At 43.1% G+C, this 19,999-nt stretch overlaps 1 protein-coding gene across 1 annotated transcript; it reads right to left on the bottom strand.

Annotated features, from left to right (window-relative positions):
• Positions 1-1,233: 1,233 nt before the first annotated feature.
• On the bottom strand, positions 1,234-18,434 carry ret (ret proto-oncogene receptor tyrosine kinase). The gene is made up of 20 exons (XM_079169276.1): positions 18,350-18,434; positions 9,610-9,855; positions 9,086-9,376; positions 8,420-8,658; positions 8,119-8,314; positions 7,828-8,027; positions 6,936-7,218; positions 6,670-6,801; positions 6,215-6,325; positions 6,007-6,120; positions 5,635-5,879; positions 5,391-5,538; positions 5,162-5,269; positions 4,861-5,075; positions 4,625-4,747; positions 4,466-4,536; positions 4,143-4,280; positions 3,889-3,988; positions 3,099-3,246; positions 1,234-2,202 (listed from the first exon to the last, which is right to left on the bottom strand). The coding sequence occupies exons 1-20, from the start codon at positions 18,411-18,413 to the stop codon at positions 2,045-2,047; spliced, it is 3,330 nt and encodes a 1,109-aa protein (XP_079025402.1). The 5' UTR covers positions 18,414-18,434; the 3' UTR covers positions 1,234-2,044.
• Positions 18,435-19,999: the final 1,565 nt, after the last annotated feature.

Here is a 19,999-nt window from a genome sequence, read left to right on the forward strand (position 1 = left end):
CTCACAACTAAACATTGGAGAGTTTAAGAAACACATTTAATGAAATAAAGAAGCTGCTTGCAGTTAAATGACTAATGATCATGTAAGTTGCTGTACAGGCTTCAAACATGATTATGTTGCTATATGTACTGTAACTTACTCTTGTTGAGCAGAATTGTTTTATTTTAGGAGAGGCAGGAATGTGCTAGTAATGCTATATCAATTTAATCAGTGACTTAAAGATTTGTTGTTATTTATATATAGTTTCTACAAATGTCAACAAAGTACTAAATATCATAGCTTAGTTTGTGTAAAAAAATGTATAAAGAAGTCACAGTATAGCATGTCTAAAAGTCAAAACAAAAAAGTTATGCTATAGTATGTCTAAAAAAATAGTCATAGTATGTTTTAAAAAGTCATAAAGAAGTCGTAATGTAGTAAAAAAAATCCATACAACAGTATGTCGTAAAAGAGACATTGGAAAGTGTGTCAAAAAGTCACAATAGTTTGTATAAAAAAGTAATAAAGAGCCATAATATATGTATAGTATTTCTAAAAACAGTTGTAAAAAAAGTCAAAGTAAAGTGTGTCTTAAAAAAGTTGTAGTATAAAAACAATAAAGACAAAGAAGTCATAGTATAGTATTTTCAAAAAAAGTGATTAAAAAGCCACTGTACAGTAAATCCAAGCTATTACTTGTACAGTATGTGGAAAAAAAGAGTGAAGTCATAGTGTAATATTTAAAAAGTCATAATAAAGTGTCAAAAAAGTCATGACAAGTTAATGGAAAAGCCACAGACAGTATAGTGTGTCAAAAAAGTTATATTATTATATTGTTTTAGGTGAACTCAGGTGACTGCTGTGTCCAACTTCTTTACAGGGTTAGTGTTGTTGTTGTCGTTAGCCATTAGCTGAAGCCTACTGAGGGCTGTATCACTGAAATTAAATTTACATTGAGTTTTTCTTTTGTATTTATGGTGATATAACTATGAATACATTCATGTGACGTCACAGTAGCGCGCATACTCTGACAGCCCAGTGTATCCTGAAAGAAGAGGTGGAGATGGAGACCAAAATGGAGCTTAAATCAGTACAAAATCTTTAAAAGTGAAGCTTGGAGTGATATGATTCATGTGATAGCATAAGTTGCATTTGGAATATTTGAAATAAATGCAAAACAAAAGAAGAAAAATCAGTAAAGAGACGCTCACTATCTATCTTTTAGAGACATGAGGTGAGTAGACAAATTGCACATTTTTAATGTTTATTATTAATTGGAACTTAATCAAATGATAACACTCATTAGTTTACATAATCACACGTCTTCCACAAAGATTGCCATTACAGTGAATCCAAAAGTGAACTGTAGTCTGACACGGGACATGGTCACAATCTACATTAAGTCCATTATGTCCTTACACTGGAGTAGCACTCACTAGTTGATATCTGTCATGTAAAAATAAAAAAACAAGAACAAAAGCAAAAACTGTTCACTTATCATGTCTGTGTTACTTTTCTTTGGCAAGAACAGCTTGAAAAACATCTATTGGGAGAAACACTAAATGGGTCTCTTGACATTTTGAGGAGAACAATGCTCCAAAGTAGAAACTTTACATGTTTTTAGAACAAGTTCAGCCTTTTGCTTTTGTCCACTCAATCCCAGCTGTCTACAGCAGGTGATGGTAAAGACGTCCCCTTTTAATTCCTGGGCTGGAACAAGATCTTCACAGTCACACATTAATAATTGGAGGCTATTGTAGAAGCGGCACAGGCACTTAAAAGACATTGACACTGGCATACAATCTGGTACAATAGTCATGCAGTGATACAACTTGGCCACCATGACCCGTGAGGTAATAATTAACATACTGAAGAGCTGGATGAAGCGTGGTCTACATTGATCCTGCCGCTTCTGCAGCAAAAAAGACCCCAGTTTTACACATTGAATACCCGTGCAACAGAAATAAAAGGGAACCAACTTTAGCATCAGATTGTATATGTACAGTCTTATAGAAATATACACATCTACCAATTAGTCATCTTCTCTACAGTGGTCGGTTTGTCTTTAGCTATCAAGCTTGTCCACAGCTTTTGCGGGTGAGGGCAAAGCCATCCAGTTTGCATAAACACTATCATTGGCATATCTTGTAAAGACTGGATTAGTGGCATCATGTCTGTTGAGCGGTACCGGGCTCTTCTCAGGCCAGTTGGGGTATGACATGCCTAAAAACGAGAACATATCATTTTTCTGCACTCAGTAGAAGATTTAACAGCGTGCAGACAGTAAGGCTCTCAAATCAAACTCTTTAGTGACGGTCTCTGAAACAAGTCCTGATTTGACTCTCAGAGGTGTACAGTTATGGCTTTGTATATGTTACATGAAGTGAAATATCGTATAATTGACTATTTATTGAGCTATTGTGATGTATCGAAGCCCCTGTTTTGACCCATGACTCCCTCGATCTTACTGTTCAGAAGTGCAGATGGACCACAGGTAGCGAGTCCAATGTGTTCTTTACTTTTAATCAATGTCACCAGAGAGTTGCGTTCAAAAGCCTTACCGTTTCTCTGTTCAGCATTGTGAAATCAGTATATATATCAATAGCTAATATACATTAGAAAGTCAGAAAATGTAAGACAATCTGAAATTAAACAAACACAGTGAGTGATTGATTCAGCAAGGACCTGTTTCAAATGTTACACACTGTTTCCTCCAATGTAAACGAATAATGGAATGATGACAATGGAAATGTGATGGAGTGAAGACATTAACTATCTACAAATCAAATGCAGATGAAGCATGAGTATGGGCAGTGCCGTATAAATTAGAATGAAGGGTATACTCAATATTTACAAATGTAGCACTTTTGGTCAGCATTCATGTACATTAGAAGCAGGTCCAAGTAAAACAGGAAAGTCAAGACACAAGATCTTTTTCTCACTGAGCCTCTCATTTACGATGAAATGGGAGATATGTCAGCATTGATCAGCACAAGGCATGCCGAGATCACAGTCACGCACACTTGACTACGGAAAAGCCAATCACAACTTGCCAAAAAAAGAGAGCTTGTGTTGTGTGTCCTGTTTCTAAAATCTAGTAAATGCATGGGAGATTCTACCATAGAGCTTGTTTTCAATCCATGTGGAGGGGAGGGTTCGAGGGAGAGGGGCGTTATTACAGTCCACTAGTGGTGTGTCCTCTTCAGAGAGGGCGTCGTCGTACAGCAGGGCGTCGGCTGGCGTGGACGCAGCCAGGTCCAGGTAATCCTGACAAGAGCAGATGAAGGTGGGATTAGGCTGATTAGTGAGGGCGAGGAATCACCGCGCTAAAGGTCACACACGGTGCGGTGACGTCTACTCACAAAAGGTCCCGCGGAAATTTGTGTAAGCGCTCTCTCGCTATGACATCGACAGGGAAAGAACTAGCCTGCTGTATTCTGGGACGTCTGCATTCCCATGTCCTTAAATCTTCTATATTTAGCCTCACTTCAACAGCCTGACTGGAAGGCTCTGTGATTACGCTGCCCAAGGCCGCATTTTAGGATTGCTCTTCAAAACCCTAAATTATGGTATCTAAAGCCATTTGGGAAGAGTGACAGATCATACAGCAAAAACCGCAGCGTAACGCCGCATGTGTGTATGGGACTCTAAACAGCAAGCCAACAGTACATGATGTCCACCAGAAGTGATACACGGCTTATTTTGGGGCCAACTGCAAATCCATAAGGAGCGGAAAGCATAAAGCGTCTGACAGCCCGATCTCAATGATGCATCACCAAAGTGTTGCGTCACAAGTGCGCCAGTATTGCATGGAAAGAGGTTGATTAATAGCTCCCCCCCCCACACCACTGCTTTCCTGTGGAAGAATATGAATAACTCATATTAATGTACTGTGAAGCTTCGCCATACCCGACTTTTCACCATCATCTTCTCCAGTTCTTTGCTGATGTCTGAGAACGTCTGCCTCTTCTCCGCTTCTTGTTTCCAGCATCGAAGCATGAGATTATACCTGCAGAGGAAAAAGGTTTTTACAGCGGGTGAGAATCAGCATCATTTAATCCTCCCAACAGTCATTTTTCCGTGACTGTCTTAATGTGGCGGAGGAGAGTTATTGCACTCAGAAGAGATGAGGAGATGCTGCAGAGCGACAGAGTGGAGCTCACATTTCCTCCGAGCAGTTCTCTGGTCTCTCCATCCTGTAGCCAGTCTTGAGCAGGTTAAAGAGGCGTTCAGGAGCGATACCTGGGTATGGATTTCCTCCCAGTGTCACTATCTCCCATAACAGCACACCAAAGGACCAGCTGGAAGAGAGCACAGGGGCTCATAAGAATATTTCAATAAATAGAGAATGGAATAATAATGGCTTTAAGGAATAATTCAACATTTTGGGAAATACCCATATTAACTTTCAAACTCATGGCAAGAAAGTGAACAAGTGTGTTTCCCAACATGACAAACTATTTATTTAAATGTCTTTTGTACTCACACGTCACTTTGCGTTGTGTAAATGTGATCGAACAAGGACTCTATTGCCATCCATTTAACGGGTATACGACCCTGGAAATAAGCGAGAGAGTTTGTTTACATTTCTTTAAATTGTTGTAAATAAACCTGAAATGAGGACTTTTCTGTCTCTGGTCTTTACCTTGCTCCTCTTCACATACGAGTCCTCTTCATACACGTCTCTGGAGAGGCCAAAGTCTGAGATCTTCATCTTTCGCCCTTCAGCTACGAGAACATTTCGTGCCGCAAGGTCCCTGTGAACAAGCTGTCGGACCAAAATCCTCAATTAAAGCCACGACATTGCAAATGCTTCAACTGCCAAATTCCTGCAGCGAGCCCACATATATATTTATTTGAAAATATAATTTTGTCAAATACCTTCATTTCCGCCAGGTATTGCATGCCTCTGGAGATCTGCCATGAAAAGGAGATCAGGTCCCCCATGGTGAGCGCCCTGTCGTCCGGGTTCTCCAGGTAACTGGAGTTCCGGTTGGAGTCCCTGCTCATGTAGCTCGGGCCAACTTTCCGACTCTCGCGCAGGAAGTTGCGGAGCGACCCGTACTTGGCATATTCCACGATGAGATGCAATGGACCTATTCAGAGAAATGCAGCACTTAAGAGTCCACACGTGCAACACGCAGGCCCTGAAAGGGGATAGCGGGAGCGCTTGATGTCTTACCGTCCTGACTGCACGCTCCGTACATCTTTATGACGTGCGGATGGTTGACTTGCTTCAGTAAAGTGAATTCTGACAGCAGGTCACGCAGCTCGCTGTGAGAGGCGTTTTCTGTCGTGGAGGAAAAAGAAAGGATTGTAATGATGAAACCATTCATCTCTTCAGACATTCACTTCTCATACGTCACCAATTACTTCCCCAACGTGTCTGGCCTCTGGCTGGCTTGTCTTACCTTTAAGCATTTTCACAGCCACAGTGGTGTAACCAGCTTTTCCTTTCAGCCTGAATGCAGTTGCCTTGACAACTTTCCCAAACTCTCCTTCTCCCAAAGTCTTGCCAAGTACGAGGTTTTTACGAGGAAACTCCCACTTAGGATCCTCCTGTTGAAAAAAACACAGGAAAATTGTTGACTTCTCAACCAGTTCAATATACTTTGCTTGAGAAAAGTCGGTCACGGGCCAAAAGAAGCAGCTTACAGGTATTTTAAAGGTGTCTGTCTCGATGGAATCCTGCGAGCCCCGGCGAATGTTGTTAGCAGGGAAGCTGATGGGGTAACCCTGAGCTGGCCGGCGGAAAGTCATCTCAGCAGAGGCGATCGGGGGCTTAGGCGAGTTCTTGTGGTACCGGTGGATGAAGTATGACGACAGGAGGATGGAGACGATGAAGGAGAGGAGCAGAGCCGTGGCGATGATGGTCTTGCACATCTCGTCACATATCGCCTCTGGATGGATTTCAAGAAAGCAGCAATCTATTTCTGGTTCATTCTTGAGAGGACGTGAATTAGGACCCTCTCAGAGACCGTATTTCACTTTAATATTGACCGTTTTGTGTGAGCTATGACGACTCACCGTCGACAACTTCCTTCTCACAAAAGCATCTCTCAAAGAGGCAGTAGCAGGTTCCATATCCAGCCTGGATCCCGTTCCTCAGGCCTCGCTCATGACCTCCAGTGACAGTTTCCTCTTCAGAGATAATAAATAATAACGTGATACAAAATGTCCTTTACATGTTCACATTTGTGCAAGAAATCCATCAGTATAGGCACATGTTTCTTACTTGTACAGTCTTGTGGACATATTGACGCGTCTTTGCTTTCAACCGCATCACAAAAGCTATCTGGACATGTGCGCAGGTCAGGGGAGCAGGTTGAGTAATTTTCCGAAATTCCTGGAACGTTGACACAGAGGAGAGAAAAACTTAAGAGGGAAAACATTACCAGATGACAAACAAATGCCGGAAGTATGACCAGCTTGTCTTGCTGTTAGCCTAAATTTAAGTCCTCAATAGCCATCATATGGTGTTGTTAGAGCTTGTAATTATCAAAATGAAGACCACATTTTCCCTGACTCTTGTTGCTTCCTGTTGCAAAAAAGGATGTTACTGGGAAGGACGCACATGCTGGATCTGATCCTTAGACCACCACATTTGGTTCTAGTTAAATGACTCCAAGGCCTCATGATTAAAATGGACATGATCCAATGATGTTTGTGTGCCCGTTAAATGAAACGTACCTTTCTCAGTGTCTTGCCTCCACTGGCATCTCCCTGTTGTCGCCCCCAGGCCTCGGACAGACTCACAGTCTCCTCGCCGTCTGTTTTCGGCACAGGGCGGGAACTGCTGGCTCTCCTGACTGGCCTTGTTTGCTGTGTGCAACAAGTGCCAAAAACACACATCTTCAAAAGACAGCTCAGATTTCATTACGATGTGAAGGCTAAACCCTGTCTTTTTAAAAAAACCTCTTGAAATATGAAGTGGACCTCGACTGTTACGGTCTCACCTTCGCCATCCAGTATGACGTATATCTGCGTGCTGGCCTCAAGCTGCGTGTGCTCCTCCTGAGCAACAACGAGGTACTGCAGGTCCTGGCACTCGGGCCTGCGCAGCGCCTCCGAGTCGTTCACATAGAGCAGTCCCCACATCTCGTCCGGGGCCTGGGCGATGCCGATGGCTGCGTAGCAGAACTGCACGTCTGCAGACACGTTCTTATCTGGCACCACGAGCCGGTATGTGACCCTGAAGCCATCAAACTGTTGGCAGTTTTCCACACAGACTCTGCCGACCTGAGAGGAGATGGGACGAGAGATTTAGAAGACGGTATGTCATTTAAGTGGAAGGTTGGCAAAATACAAACAGCTTTATGGACAACGGTATTACAGAGATACCGTTTTCTATTTTACATTATGAGCCAGCAGGTGGCAGTCTCATTAAGCCCAAGAGTGTAATAACACTTCTTAAGCTGTTTGAATGGCTAGGATTTCTAAATAGGGAGTAGAAATAACACTATAACATTTCAGAGTTACATCCTATTGAGGAATAAAATCATTGCAGCATGAAAACTTTGAAGCATGTTGCACTTCTGACCACTTCAGTGACATCAAGGCAGATGGAATATTCCAGAAAGTTTTCATGCTCTGCTGATGTTTTGCTTCCCAGCACATGTTCTTTTTTTAATCTTTCATTGAGGCTTTGTTTTAGCGAGCCTGAGCTCCTCGGCTGGACATCGTTATCATCTTCAAACATGTTGATGTGATGCAAACAGGTGCGGCTCATCCAGCAGTGAGCTTTTGACGCGAGTTACTACAAAACTTGAAAACATGTCGACCTACACTTTAAGACAGCAGCAGACTAATCAGAGAGCTGTAGATCGGTATGATAGTACAGATAAGAACCTGAGCGTAGAAAGAAGCTCGTCGTGTCAACGTGAACATATGTGTGATGTTGGCGAAGCGGATGTGGACGGGCAAGATGGTGACGTTGAAGTGCAGCGACACTGTTCCCTCCAGACCGGGGTAGGTGGTGTCATTGACCAGGTAGTCAAGCTGCAGGGAGCGAGTCTCAGTCACGTTCAGGTTCCTCTTCAGGACGAGCTCTAAAATCAAGGGCCAAAACACGCAAAGGCGGATTAAAAACTACAGTTTTCATAAAAACAGATGATTTGTATTAGCCCCAGGATTACTCACGGTAGTCGTGGACGGTCTCTCGAATTCCTCCAAGAGCAGCTTTCTTTTCACTGAAGGTGCCTTTTATGGCAAACGTTTCCTTTATCCATGGGTCATTATTGAGCAAGGTCCCCACATACTTATTGTGACTCTGGTCGATGGGGTAGATGGGGGTTAAATCCCGGTCAAAGACGAACAAAGCCCCAAAGGAGCCACCCTGAAGACAAATAAATAAATACATGTAAAGAAGATCAAATCAGCCCACATTGTGTCGATAAAACAAACCAAACCGATCAGACCCGCGTCATATTGGTCCCCTCACCTTTGTCCGATTGAAGCCGATGATAACATCTGCTGTGTCTGTTCCGTTCACGTACGGCGCATTGTCGTCCTCATCGTTGACAAAAACGTCCAGTGAAGTCTCCACCTTGGTGATGAGCGTTTCTGTCCGGACTGTGCAAACCAGCAGGAGTCGGTAGCATTCGCTCTCCTCGCGGTCCAACGGAGCCGTCACCACCAGCTCCGTGGTGTTCTCATCCACAGCGAACGGTGCTGGAGTGTCTGCAGACGAGGGGAACAACCAAAGTCAGGCGTGTATTATGTGTCTACAACCGCCGTCTGAATGCAAGATACCGAGTCAGAGCTGGTACGGGTGTGATTTAAAGCACGGCTACTAACAGTTGCCACGGTGCCTACCGGTGACGGTGATGGAATAAAGGCATTTAGCCAAAATAGGGTTTAGTTTAACAGTAGCACAAGTTGATAAGAGTCAGAAAATGATCAGCATTGTGTTATACAGCAATAGTTACCTTAGGTTTACTAACTTAGACACCATACTGGTCATACCAGTACCGGCAGAACACCTGAGTGTATTCAATTGAACAATGGTGTGTTTTGTTGCTTTTTAATTCAACTGTTAAATGTAAAGAGGAAGAACACGCCATTTCCTCTTTAACACGTTACAAAGTCTCTCTTTAAAGTGTCCGACCTGATTCCACATGGTAAGCGATGGTGTAGTTGGGGCAGACGTGGAGTCTGGTGAGACGCCTGAGTTGCCGTAGGGCCCCGGGGAACCTGTTCTCCATGATGTGGGGGTTGGAGGTGTCTCTGTGAGGGAAGCACAGCTCCTTCATATCTGTCTGAGCACACTTGGGCACCGTGGCATTGACAAAGTCCAGGGTGACCCGAGGGGAGTTTCTGATGCACTGGGACTTCCTGGTGAAGCTCGGTACCACCATGGCATGCAGGAACAACTTCTTCACGGACCACGAGCGTTGATCTGACGGGACAAAGTGAAGCGGCGTTTTTAATCTCAGGCAGTGCTCTTTTTGATGACTAAGCTCTTTTTCTTTTGCCTGTATGCAATTACATTATCATCCCGAGGGCAGAGACCTGCACATGGAGCCAAAGCATTATGCAAAAGGGATAAACGTCAAGACACTAATTCACTCGCATGTGCGGCACTGAAAAGAGACTATACGTTGCCGTCAAAATGCTCGCATTCCGACTCACATAGCAAGGCAAAGTCGCTCTCCTCCAGGGTTTTGTTCAAGGACAGTATTCCAGTGTTGATGTCCAGGTTGAACCAGGAGCTGTAGGCCGGGCGTCTGAGGGAGTTCGTCCAGCACAGGTAGAAATGCGGCCGCTCAGAGGCGCTGTCCAGCATGGCGTGGACCTGGAGGATCGGCGTCCCTGCCAGCTGGCCAACGTACACCGTCTCAGTGTACTCATTCTGAGGGAAGTACAGCCCGGTCGCTCCTGCAGAAAGAAGAAATAACCAGATGTTAAAAAAGCAGGTAGCCAAGTGAATCACAGGGGGGGGGTTTAGTTATATTACCTCTAAGGGAAACATTGTGATCACTGAAAATAAGGTCTGACAGTAGATAATTCTGGGTTATTATTAGCAGTTATCAGACATCTCTTTCTGGATATTTAACTGTGGGAACAATACCCACGGACAATGCTGTCTGGCCACTGAATGGAAATTAACACATAAATGGAATATGACAGATTCAGTTTTTTTTTTTTTTCTCTTCCGATACGTCCGTCATCTCCCCCGTTAGCGGATATTGAAAGGAGGGCTCAAATGACACTTATGCAGCTCTTTTAATGAATTTCTCATACGGTCAATAACATGTGGTTTCCGATTCTCCTTCTGTTCACCTTGAGAAGTTTAATTACACAGGATAACACGATATGGAGGAGAGATGAATCATTACCTGCCAGAGGGGGGGGGATATATGTGTGCATGTGTGTTGAGGAAATCCATAAAGAGCTATAGCAGGCTGTGTTTTACAGGAAAATGGAGATGCAAGTGTTCCTCCTGTAATTATACCCCTGTTATGTTCCTCTTTGACGACGGCAGGCGACCATTTAGGGAACGCACTAATGTCATTAGCAGACAGCAAAACTAGATTTTCTATTTCTGTTGGTGCAGTTGAGGCCTCGGCTCTGGTTTCAGACATTGATTTAATTTCGCGGGGGGGGGGGGGGTTGGATGACAGGAGGCCGAGCTGATGGATAAAATGTGGCCGTCCTTCCTGAAGGATGGAGATACACTCAGGGAGGCTGCAGCCCTTTTTATTAAAAAGTGTTCCCGAGACAAAAGCAAACAGCAGGCCACTTGTTTGTTAATCTTTCTGGGATGGCGGGTGTCAGTTTCATGACTCAGATTTGAGCGATGGTTTTTCTTCTGCTAAATTCACCACAACCGTTCAGCTTGAAAAATGTCTTGAGGCTTTATCTGGTTTATATTGTTTTTTGTTAGGTATTTAGACCCAATAGACGCCACCTCAAATGGTTTCCTTATACATGTGTTCAATGTCCTGTCTCGGTTGTTCTGGTTGAAACCCCAACGTAATCAAATATATTTAATAATATACTCAAAAAGACATACTGGCAAAGAATTCTCATATACATTCTTTAATAAAAGGCAGCCACTGTAATAACTTTAACTGAACGTCTTCAATGTGTTGGACAAATCTGAGAATTCAAAAAAGGGAAAATATTTGCAGCAATGGATGTGATATCTACCCGCGGCGAAAATGAGGTTAAGCAAATTGGCTATGTTTGTTTCCTGAGTTACATAACAGAGGATATCATCCAAAGTGAATTTAGGATGTTATCAAGCTGGAGATTTCAAACCGGACCAAAACAGCATGAAAGGATGAGCTTAAGTTTCCTCCTAAGTGAAACAACATTGATTCAAATGCACCACAGATTGTTTGATACCCCTGAGTCTGATGAAAAGCCAACTCTTTTATCGAAACATTTGACTTTTTCCAGTGTTATAAAATAGTACAGTGTTGCAAGACCTTGGGAGGCAGAAACACAATGGTTCAACATGGTACATACTGTTACATACTGTGAAAAAACTTGAAATGTAACTCTCAGCAACACTGAGTTTCAGTTTTCTTTGTGAGAAAATATAGTTTAATTGCAAAGAAATCATGCAATCTCAGCATAGGTCTCCATCTGTATACTCAAAATGGCCATTAGAGGGAGCCATTACCTCACTGACAAAGGCCCAATAAGAGTGGAGAACTGCAGCTTAACCATCATCATAATGCATTATTAGACTAATGCTGGTATTCATTTGATAAAATGCTAAAGATCTTGGATTGAATTGTGTTTTTTTATCAAGCTAGAAATGTACTCCTTTCAACAGCCCTGTGTTATATTAATAAAGAAATGAATTTAATCCACAGACATCTAACACATGACACCGTCATGAATCAAACAGAGCGGATGACAGCAGCTCAACAAATAAACCTACAGGGTCCGACATGTGAACCAGTGGGAGCTGAATGTTTTTATGAACGCCGGCCTTGGCTCGAAGCCACAGTGACTGGACCCCCCTCATACAGCACAATTTGTTTATATCATTCAAAATTCAATTTCTTTCCAGGACTGAAGCCAACAGAAAGCAAGCAGTTTATATCAAAACTAATTAATTGAATGGATCAAGCAGGCCTCTCTTAGCAAATGGCATCTTTGGTCTGTGTCACGATGAAGATTTTCCAAAAGTATGACTCATTAGCTTCCCTAAATGATGCGCAGGAATAACAGATCGTCACGACATTTCACCTTTGAAAAAATAAAAGATGCAGCACATTCATTTCAACTCTGTTTCTTAGGAACACGGACACGCTTTTCACATATATACGTGGACAATGAGCTGTTTTTGGAACAGCTTTGACCTCCCCATAACTCAAAGTGAGCAAACATTACCACCATAAGCAGACCTTTTACAGCCTTCAAACACCAATAAAACCGACGCTTAGCGGCCATATACTGTCTCATTTCTTCAAAAGCCAGAGTCAGTCTTTTTGCAAACAAAGCCAGTGTTTGAACAGGAGGACTCAACCCGTGTTTACAAGAGATATCATGTGCTGCTGAGTGGATAGACTGAAACTGAACTCGTACGTCGCTTGTTTGGTGAAAAAAACAACAACAATGAGGAAAAAAAACAACCTTTCTCTCGTCTATACACGTATGACTTTGACGATGGCAGTTTTCCTTGAGTTAATTATGGCCTGTGTCAGTTCCGTTTCATATTTTAACCGTGGAAGGACAAAAAGGACACAGGCTCATCACAAAATCTGAAGCCATGTGCTCAGTCAGCCACGGACCACGGCGGTGTGTCTAGGACTGGTCGGAGCTGATAGGGTGGTACGCCCTCCCCGTTGTCCCAGACAAAGACAGGAACTCAATTAGCTCAATGCGTGCTTCGGCTGATAGATTTACCAGCTATGAGCTCATGTGCTAGACTAACCCACAGGCTGCCTCTACCTCTGTGAATGCCCCTCAAGTCTCAATGAAATAAAACGCGGATCTCCCACCCAGACGTCCTCACCGAGCATCCTTGTCAACAAGCAGGGGGAGTGTATGATTCATTCCCTCGCTAATCTTGCTCGTAGACTGGAGCCCCCTGCGGTGAGAGATCAGCCCGATGCCCTTTGCTCTACCAAGGTCAACGTGCGCTGCATCTGTCCCTGGTAACGACCCACTGAAAAGGCCCCGTATCGGGCAACAGACCAATCAATAACCTTACTAATCAACAGGGATGCTGATTGTTTTTTACTGATGAGACAGGGGGGGGGGGGGGGGGGGGGGGGGGGGGGGGGGGGGGGGCTGCATGTGTGCAATCATCTCCGTTGTACTCTTTTGTTCAGCTGCATCATGGCCACAGAAGTATTACAGCTACGGTTCATTTCACAGCCCCAATTTAGGTCCTTCAATAGCCACATTTTCAAATAATCCATTTACTACAAAGTAGCTGCAGCATGTCATGGTGATACAAACACAATAAATACCATAATCACTCTGAAACCTATCACGATTACTCCGCTTCCGAAGATGTAACAGTTAACGGTTCTCGTCAAGGATTCAATTAACAAAAAAATCTGCACATTGAGCTGTAAGTCCACTTATAAAAGCTTTTATTGATCACAATGTTTGGACATCTCTCCCTCTTGGTTTCCTGTGCCAGCGTGCACGATTGCTTCGTCATCTCACACTGGATCCAGAACCTTGGATTTAATATAGTCCCGATTGTGATCCTTTCAATTTCAAAACAATGAGGTGTAATTAAGGAAAGACAGTCATATCCTGTTATGATGACAGAGTCATTCAACTTTTCATCAGAGTAATACGATATCTGATCTCAGTTGGGAGGAGGTAGTCGGGTTCCAGGTAGATTACTCAGGTTACCGTGATGCATACCGTAACATAATAATCAATTACACCACATAATGTAATCCAATTAGCCCTCAGAGAATACAAGAGCTGGGATCCAATGAACCATGTTCATCAGTCATCAAGAAATCTAATAGAACATCTCCTCAGGGGTTAGCTGCATCAACAAATTCAGTTTAACAATTCCTGTGGGAGTGACAGCGGCATCAAAAATTGACCACGTGGTACATCACAGAGCTCCCGACTGAGTTTGACGCAGTGGTCATTAGACTGCTTTGATCTCTTTGATCTCTATCCTCATCACAGCGGTGGTAACAAGCCATCAGATTCACTGACATGTACACAGAAGTGCACAAAGACATTGGCTGGCTGTGGCAAAATACAGTTATGTCATCATTTAACATTGATACCACTTTGAGATATCAGGCAGCACCGAAACCAAAAAGAGCCCCGTGGAGATGACTGGTACTTTTAGCTTCTGACTGCTGCTCCATAGTGTGTCACCACATCAGGTTTCACAGTGAATCCGATGGATTACAGTATGGAAACAAAGGGAGGGCCGTGGCTTTGTGGCAGAGAACGGAGCGCGCTGATCTTCCGGCACAAATGAAGGCGAAGCTCTCAGAGTTTCTGGCACTGGCAGGTGGTGGAAAAATGATTTCCGACATGTTTACCCACTTCAGTAAAGTGACGGAGCAAACAAATGGACACAGGGCGATGCCAGGGTGGGGCCGGTGGAGGAGCGGGAACGCAGCAACATTCAAATTTTGACAAAAAGCAACAGGGTTTTAAATGAGGTTTGTTAATTAAAATGAATTTATAAATTAGATGTTCATGTTTCAAGCTGGTACACTTAGCACCTTTAAAAACACCCACGTCCACTTCCGCAGTGACACACGACCGTGTGGAATCAAATGTGCTCAACTCGCTCTTTTGTTTTGTTCATTGTTGTAAACGACGGGTCAAACACAGGCGCGCACCGCTAGGCGACTGGAAAATAACTTGTCAAGGCCCATGTGAAACGAGAGGACTGAATGCCCAGAGGGCAGAATTTCAATCAATGTCTCCTTGTCCTTTCACCACAGCAAATTAGATTCTGCCCATGCATGAGAGGGAAGTGTGACCCTGAACTGACTAGAGGATCAGGCACAGAGCTTTGACAGGTAGGAGCGGCATCCGTGCAACAGCGGCAGAAGCAACAGTCCAGAGTCAGGGGGCTAAGACTCTCAGCTATGGAAGTAATAACGCAGTCGTCGGTGTCCCTCCATCACACAAGATCCTAAAAACAAACACTTCAGTTTGATCAAAAACTTATAAATGGGATGATGCATTTTTGCCAATATTTTGTTGATTAAAAATAGCATGCTCTGGCAAAAGGAGGAGCTATAACTGAAAGACAAAGCGTCAAACTTCGAAAGAGTGAAACTGCTGTATCACTGCTCTGATTCTGATCATTTGTAGTTTATTAGCCTTTCAGGGACAGGGAGGGACGCAGGGAGGGACGCGGCGAGACGGATGGAGGGAAGCTGAGGCCAGTTGTTGTTGTATTCCACCATTTTTTATAAAAAAGCAATAAACTAAACACCAAAAAATATAGTCCCTGTGCCAGTGTCATAGACAAGTAATGAAATTATTGATTTTTTTAGAGATACACAAAGAGAAGCGACGCTGTTTTACGTAATTAAATATAAAAGATAAACTCGACAGCAAAGAACTTGTCAGCTGATGTTTTCCAATTATCCTAAAAGAGACGTAGTGACAGCAGGACTAGAAAATTGACAGGATTTATCATGCCTCCATAGGCAGCGCAAGACAGAAGCTTTACTAAATCATGTAATGTAATAAGGAGCTAAATCAAACAGCAGCATGTATCAAATGAGATTTATTGGTCTGGTCCTCCTCAAAAGGAGAAGATGCTGATGAAAATGATCATTCTAAGGCGAGGAGGAGGAGGCGTGGTGGCTTCCTCTTGGACGGTGGGGTCATCACTGGGGATTACCACTTGGTTAAGGTTTCAAAGGTCACAGGGCAGAGCGGGGTCAAAGCTACGGCAGCAAGGTCACGGTGGAAGACAAACGGATCGATGCTTTTATGTGAAGACATCTGTGGCTCTTCTTGTGGTACTGATGGATTACACAGAAGTGTCTGTTAAAAGGATTTGGTGCATTTCAGTGAAGGCTCACGCCAGGTTTCAGTCACATACGGTATATATTGAGTTTCAATTCTGAACGTTTTGTTAACCTTTTGAAAAGCAAACCAGTCCATAAGCCCCCAGCGTTTCTTGAAACTAGTCTCAGTCATGAGATCTCATTAGCGCACACAAAAGCCAATTATGCTCCCTCCTATTATCAGAGGTTCAAATCTGAACAAAGCCATGACTGACCAGAGGATTTCAGTAACTTGGATGACGTCCTCTACTTCTTCTGCTTAACTCCACTCGTAAGTGCTTGGCGACGCAGCCAAATGTAAAAGTGCTGATGACTCTTATAGTGAACGCTGATTGCCAATTTCCTGTGTTTGAATACCTCAGCAAGAAACACTAAGCTAATGAGTTACCTGGAACCGTGATGATGGGAATTACCAAAACCCTCACTATCTCCCGTTTTCTACAATCTAACCCTTCCTTCGATTCTATCAAATATTTAATGACTTGTGTAATGATATCATCTCACATAAGAGGCTATGCGATACAAAAAGTGCATCACAACATGATTAGATTACTTAGAAGAAGAGGACCCACACATTTATGAAACTCATTTGGAGATTGAGTAACTTATAAAGAAGTGTGCAGAAGGAAATGGCCATATTGTTAATGGCGTCAACAGTCAGAACATCCTCTAAAAAGCGAAGTAAAATAAGAAAATCAGCTTCAACATATACAGCGAAATCAATCTGATGTGTCATTTTGAGGGTAGTTAACGTCCGAAATGCAATCTGAACACTGTGTGCACTTGTGTAACAGGCGATATTTTCCTAAAGAAAACAAACAGCCAGTGTTTGCCTAGAGATGGGAGCAGCTGCTGCACACCTGCCTGCAGCTCGCCTCTTCTCCTCTGTACAAGTGGAGGTCTTTTGTTGCAGCAAACAGGCAGGTGAGGCGTTTACGTAAGGTGTAGGTTTCAGCACCCATTTAATTACCATCACGTCCTTGACATATGAAATCGAACTGGACCAACTGCGCTCGTCTATAAATACCGGGAGGAACGCCAGCCTCGGTGACAATATACACGCGGAACAAAGCAGAGCCGAGATGTAAATGTAATGCAGGAGCATCATGTCTACTGTGAGTGTGATGTGAGAATACAATCTCTCAGGCCCCGTGCAATGAGAGCCACACTGTCTGTCACAGTGACAAACAAGAAGAGAGCATTACATACAACTGTGGCACCTTAAAAATGTGCATTAATCATTTTAACAACACTGCAGGAAAGTGCTCCCCTGGGCGATTACGTAGGCTTGTAGTTTATTGGTACCGTAAGCCCAGTTTTGCAGGCATGACACAGCTCTGACCCATCCACATGGAAATTAGCACCCTCTTCACATCTCAATGCCACTAAAAGACTGCGATGAGCGTCCCAGTTGTACACTTTACATCCCGTATGAAAGCGCTGATATAGTAACCTCAGTTAAGAGAAAGTCCAAAAACAAAATTCAGGGATTCCACACAATGGCCTATATTTGTCCGAGCATCACATTTGACATACTTGCCACACACATGAGATTTGCACACTCCTGAGCAGTGAGAGACACTTTAAATATAGACGGCATGGGAGGGGACTGTTGGTACAGTTGGGCTGTGGGATTGTGAATGGGATTATAATATTATGATATACGGCCGTATTCATTTGACTCCAGGTTTCAGAGTGCCATACCACGCATAACAGACAGCGCACAATGCAAAGTATCACTTTCTGCAGCAAGAAACAATGCCAACTCTGTGCCATTTCAGACTCTTCTGGGAAAAGCCTTGAAACTCACTCAGCTTCCAAAATGTTGCAATTTAGCAAAGCTATTGAGCTTCACACATGAGCAGCCAATTTCATGTGTAGCCTATTTGTCAGTTGCCATCTAGACTTCAGGTCCACTGGCTCAGTTTGTTGCAGCTCAGAAATCTTTCCTCTCTGTATTTCTCTTCATTTTTTCCCCCGTATAAGACTGTCAGTTTTGCACAGAATCATACATTTTGTGAATTTAGAGTGCATCCCAAACCAAACTATTATATATCTTATTTCATACCACAAGTAATTACCTTTCTGACAGACAGGAGATTAAGAGGATGCTTTAAACAAAAACTGATGCTGTCAGATTAACAGATAATGTCTCAAACGGGATTTAGGATTATAAAACACAATTTCTAATTGTCTCCTCTTTAACATTTAGTTTTATTTTATTTACAAAAATATGAATTGTTGTTGTTATGTTTCCCTGTCTTTTTCAAGTAACCCACCAATTGGAAACACTCTTCTGTACAACATACATTTAAAATTGTTTCCAATTTCATCTTGTGGCCCCTCATGTGCACGAGACTACCAATAAATGTAAAGATGCCGCTTACCTTCCAGCAGCAGCAGCAGCAGCACAACGATGTTTCCCCGAGAGAAACCACAACTTGACCCCATATTTGCGAACCATAAGTGAAAGTTTCTGATTGGAAATGAGATTCAAAAAAGTTCCTTAGAGCGACGAATACAAAAAACCACAACCAAAAACAAAAAATCAAACCGTTCAGAGCAATGAAGGCGCTGAATAAACCAGTGGGTGTCCTGTGCGCGCGGCTCCGGGCAGGGGGATGAAATCCTCAGTGTCCCATAGACGCGCTGTTGTGTGCGGCTCCAGTGGCTGCTGCTGGGCTGACTGGCTGGCTGGCTAACTGGCTCGCTGGACAGGGGGAGGAGGCTCACTGCTTCACTGCTTCACTACTCACTGCCCCGCTGCTTCCGCAGCAGCAGGCAGCACAGCATCTACAGGAAATTTAAGAGCATAATTTAACAGGTCAGTCACCTCATTAACACTCCGCGGGGGGAGAAAAAAAATTATTAACAATTATCATTAAATGGTGCATTTTAAAGGTACAGGCACTGTTTTATTAAAAAGGGTATATCAGGTGAGCTCATTTTAATCACTGCTTCATCATAACAGATCTGTAATCATGTATGAAGTGTATCATTATCTCACATCTAGCAGCACCAATGGCATTAACAGGTTTACTTCAGTGGATTCAAATATTTTTAAAAGGTCTATTTGAGAACAAGGTTTCAGTCAGCGGCCCAGCATCTGAGGAACTCCTGCCAACGGGGATGGATCAGGCTGAATGATGAACCATTTCACCGCTGAGCTGCAGCCCTAAAACACCATATGAATTAGTTATACTTCCCCAATAACTAAGTGTCTGTCTGCTCATAAATTACACTTTTAAGTCCCAAAACAAAATCACCCAACACTGTAAGACCAGCTGTGTGACTCTGGCCAAACTCTGAGGGGGGACCTACCCCCCCCTCCCCTCAGGTATTGAGTGTATGTTCGTGGCCAAAGGCCGTCGTTGAAGTGAGGGATCTCTCTGTGGATGGTGTGTGGAGTGATGCATTGCTGCAGCCTCGGGGCAGGACACCAGTCACTCACACAGCTATCGCTCTCCAATCAATGTCTCTGCATGGAGCACAAACACTGGAGCTCACTGGGCTGCAGAGGGGACAGCAGGGCTTCCCAGGAGCTCCAGCCACTTCCGCCAAGAGGAAGAAAACACTAGTATTATATATTTGCACCTGCTGTCTTTGGTCCAATTTGTTTCATTTGTATCAACTAGGCTATATTTAAAAAAAAAAAAGGAAATACTAGAAGAAACCATAGACTGTATATAAAGAGGAAGAATCCTACGTGAGTAAGTCAAATAAATAGCTGTAGTCAGTTTATATTTATTTGTATTATATCATTCATTTGAATTATACTGACTTGGGACCTGCTGAAAATATAAGTTGAAAGCCTAAAAATATCCAGATTATATTACTATTAAATTCAATTTTATTGTTATACAGCCAAACAACACTGATTTGCCTTTCAGCTTCTATCTAAAACCCAATATATGAATATAAAATAAAAAGGTGCTGCTTAAGAAATGTGTCACTTTCTTTAAGATATAATATTGATGTCAACACGTTAGCAGATACTGTACCCACATGTTCACCGTCAATGCTGCTGGCTGTATCAA

The sequence above is a fragment of the Pholis gunnellus genome (genome assembly GCF_910591455.1).
Source record: "Pholis gunnellus genome assembly, chromosome: 11".
NCBI lineage: Eukaryota > Metazoa > Chordata > Actinopteri > Perciformes > Pholidae > Pholis > Pholis gunnellus.

Excerpts from the sequence above, each read along its gene's own strand:
- ret (XM_079169276.1), bottom strand. The coding sequence starts at position 18,413 with ATGGGGTCAAGTTGTGGTTTCTCTCGGGGAAACATCGTTGTGCTGCTG. Across the intron at positions 8,315-8,419 it reads TCGGCTTCAATCGGACAAAG|GGTGGCTCCTTTGGGGCTTT; the intron begins GTGAGGGGACCA and ends ATTTGTCTTCAG. Across the intron at positions 6,121-6,214 it reads ATGTCCACAAGACTGTACAA|AGGAAACTGTCACTGGAGGT; the intron begins GTAAGAAACATG and ends TTATCTCTGAAG.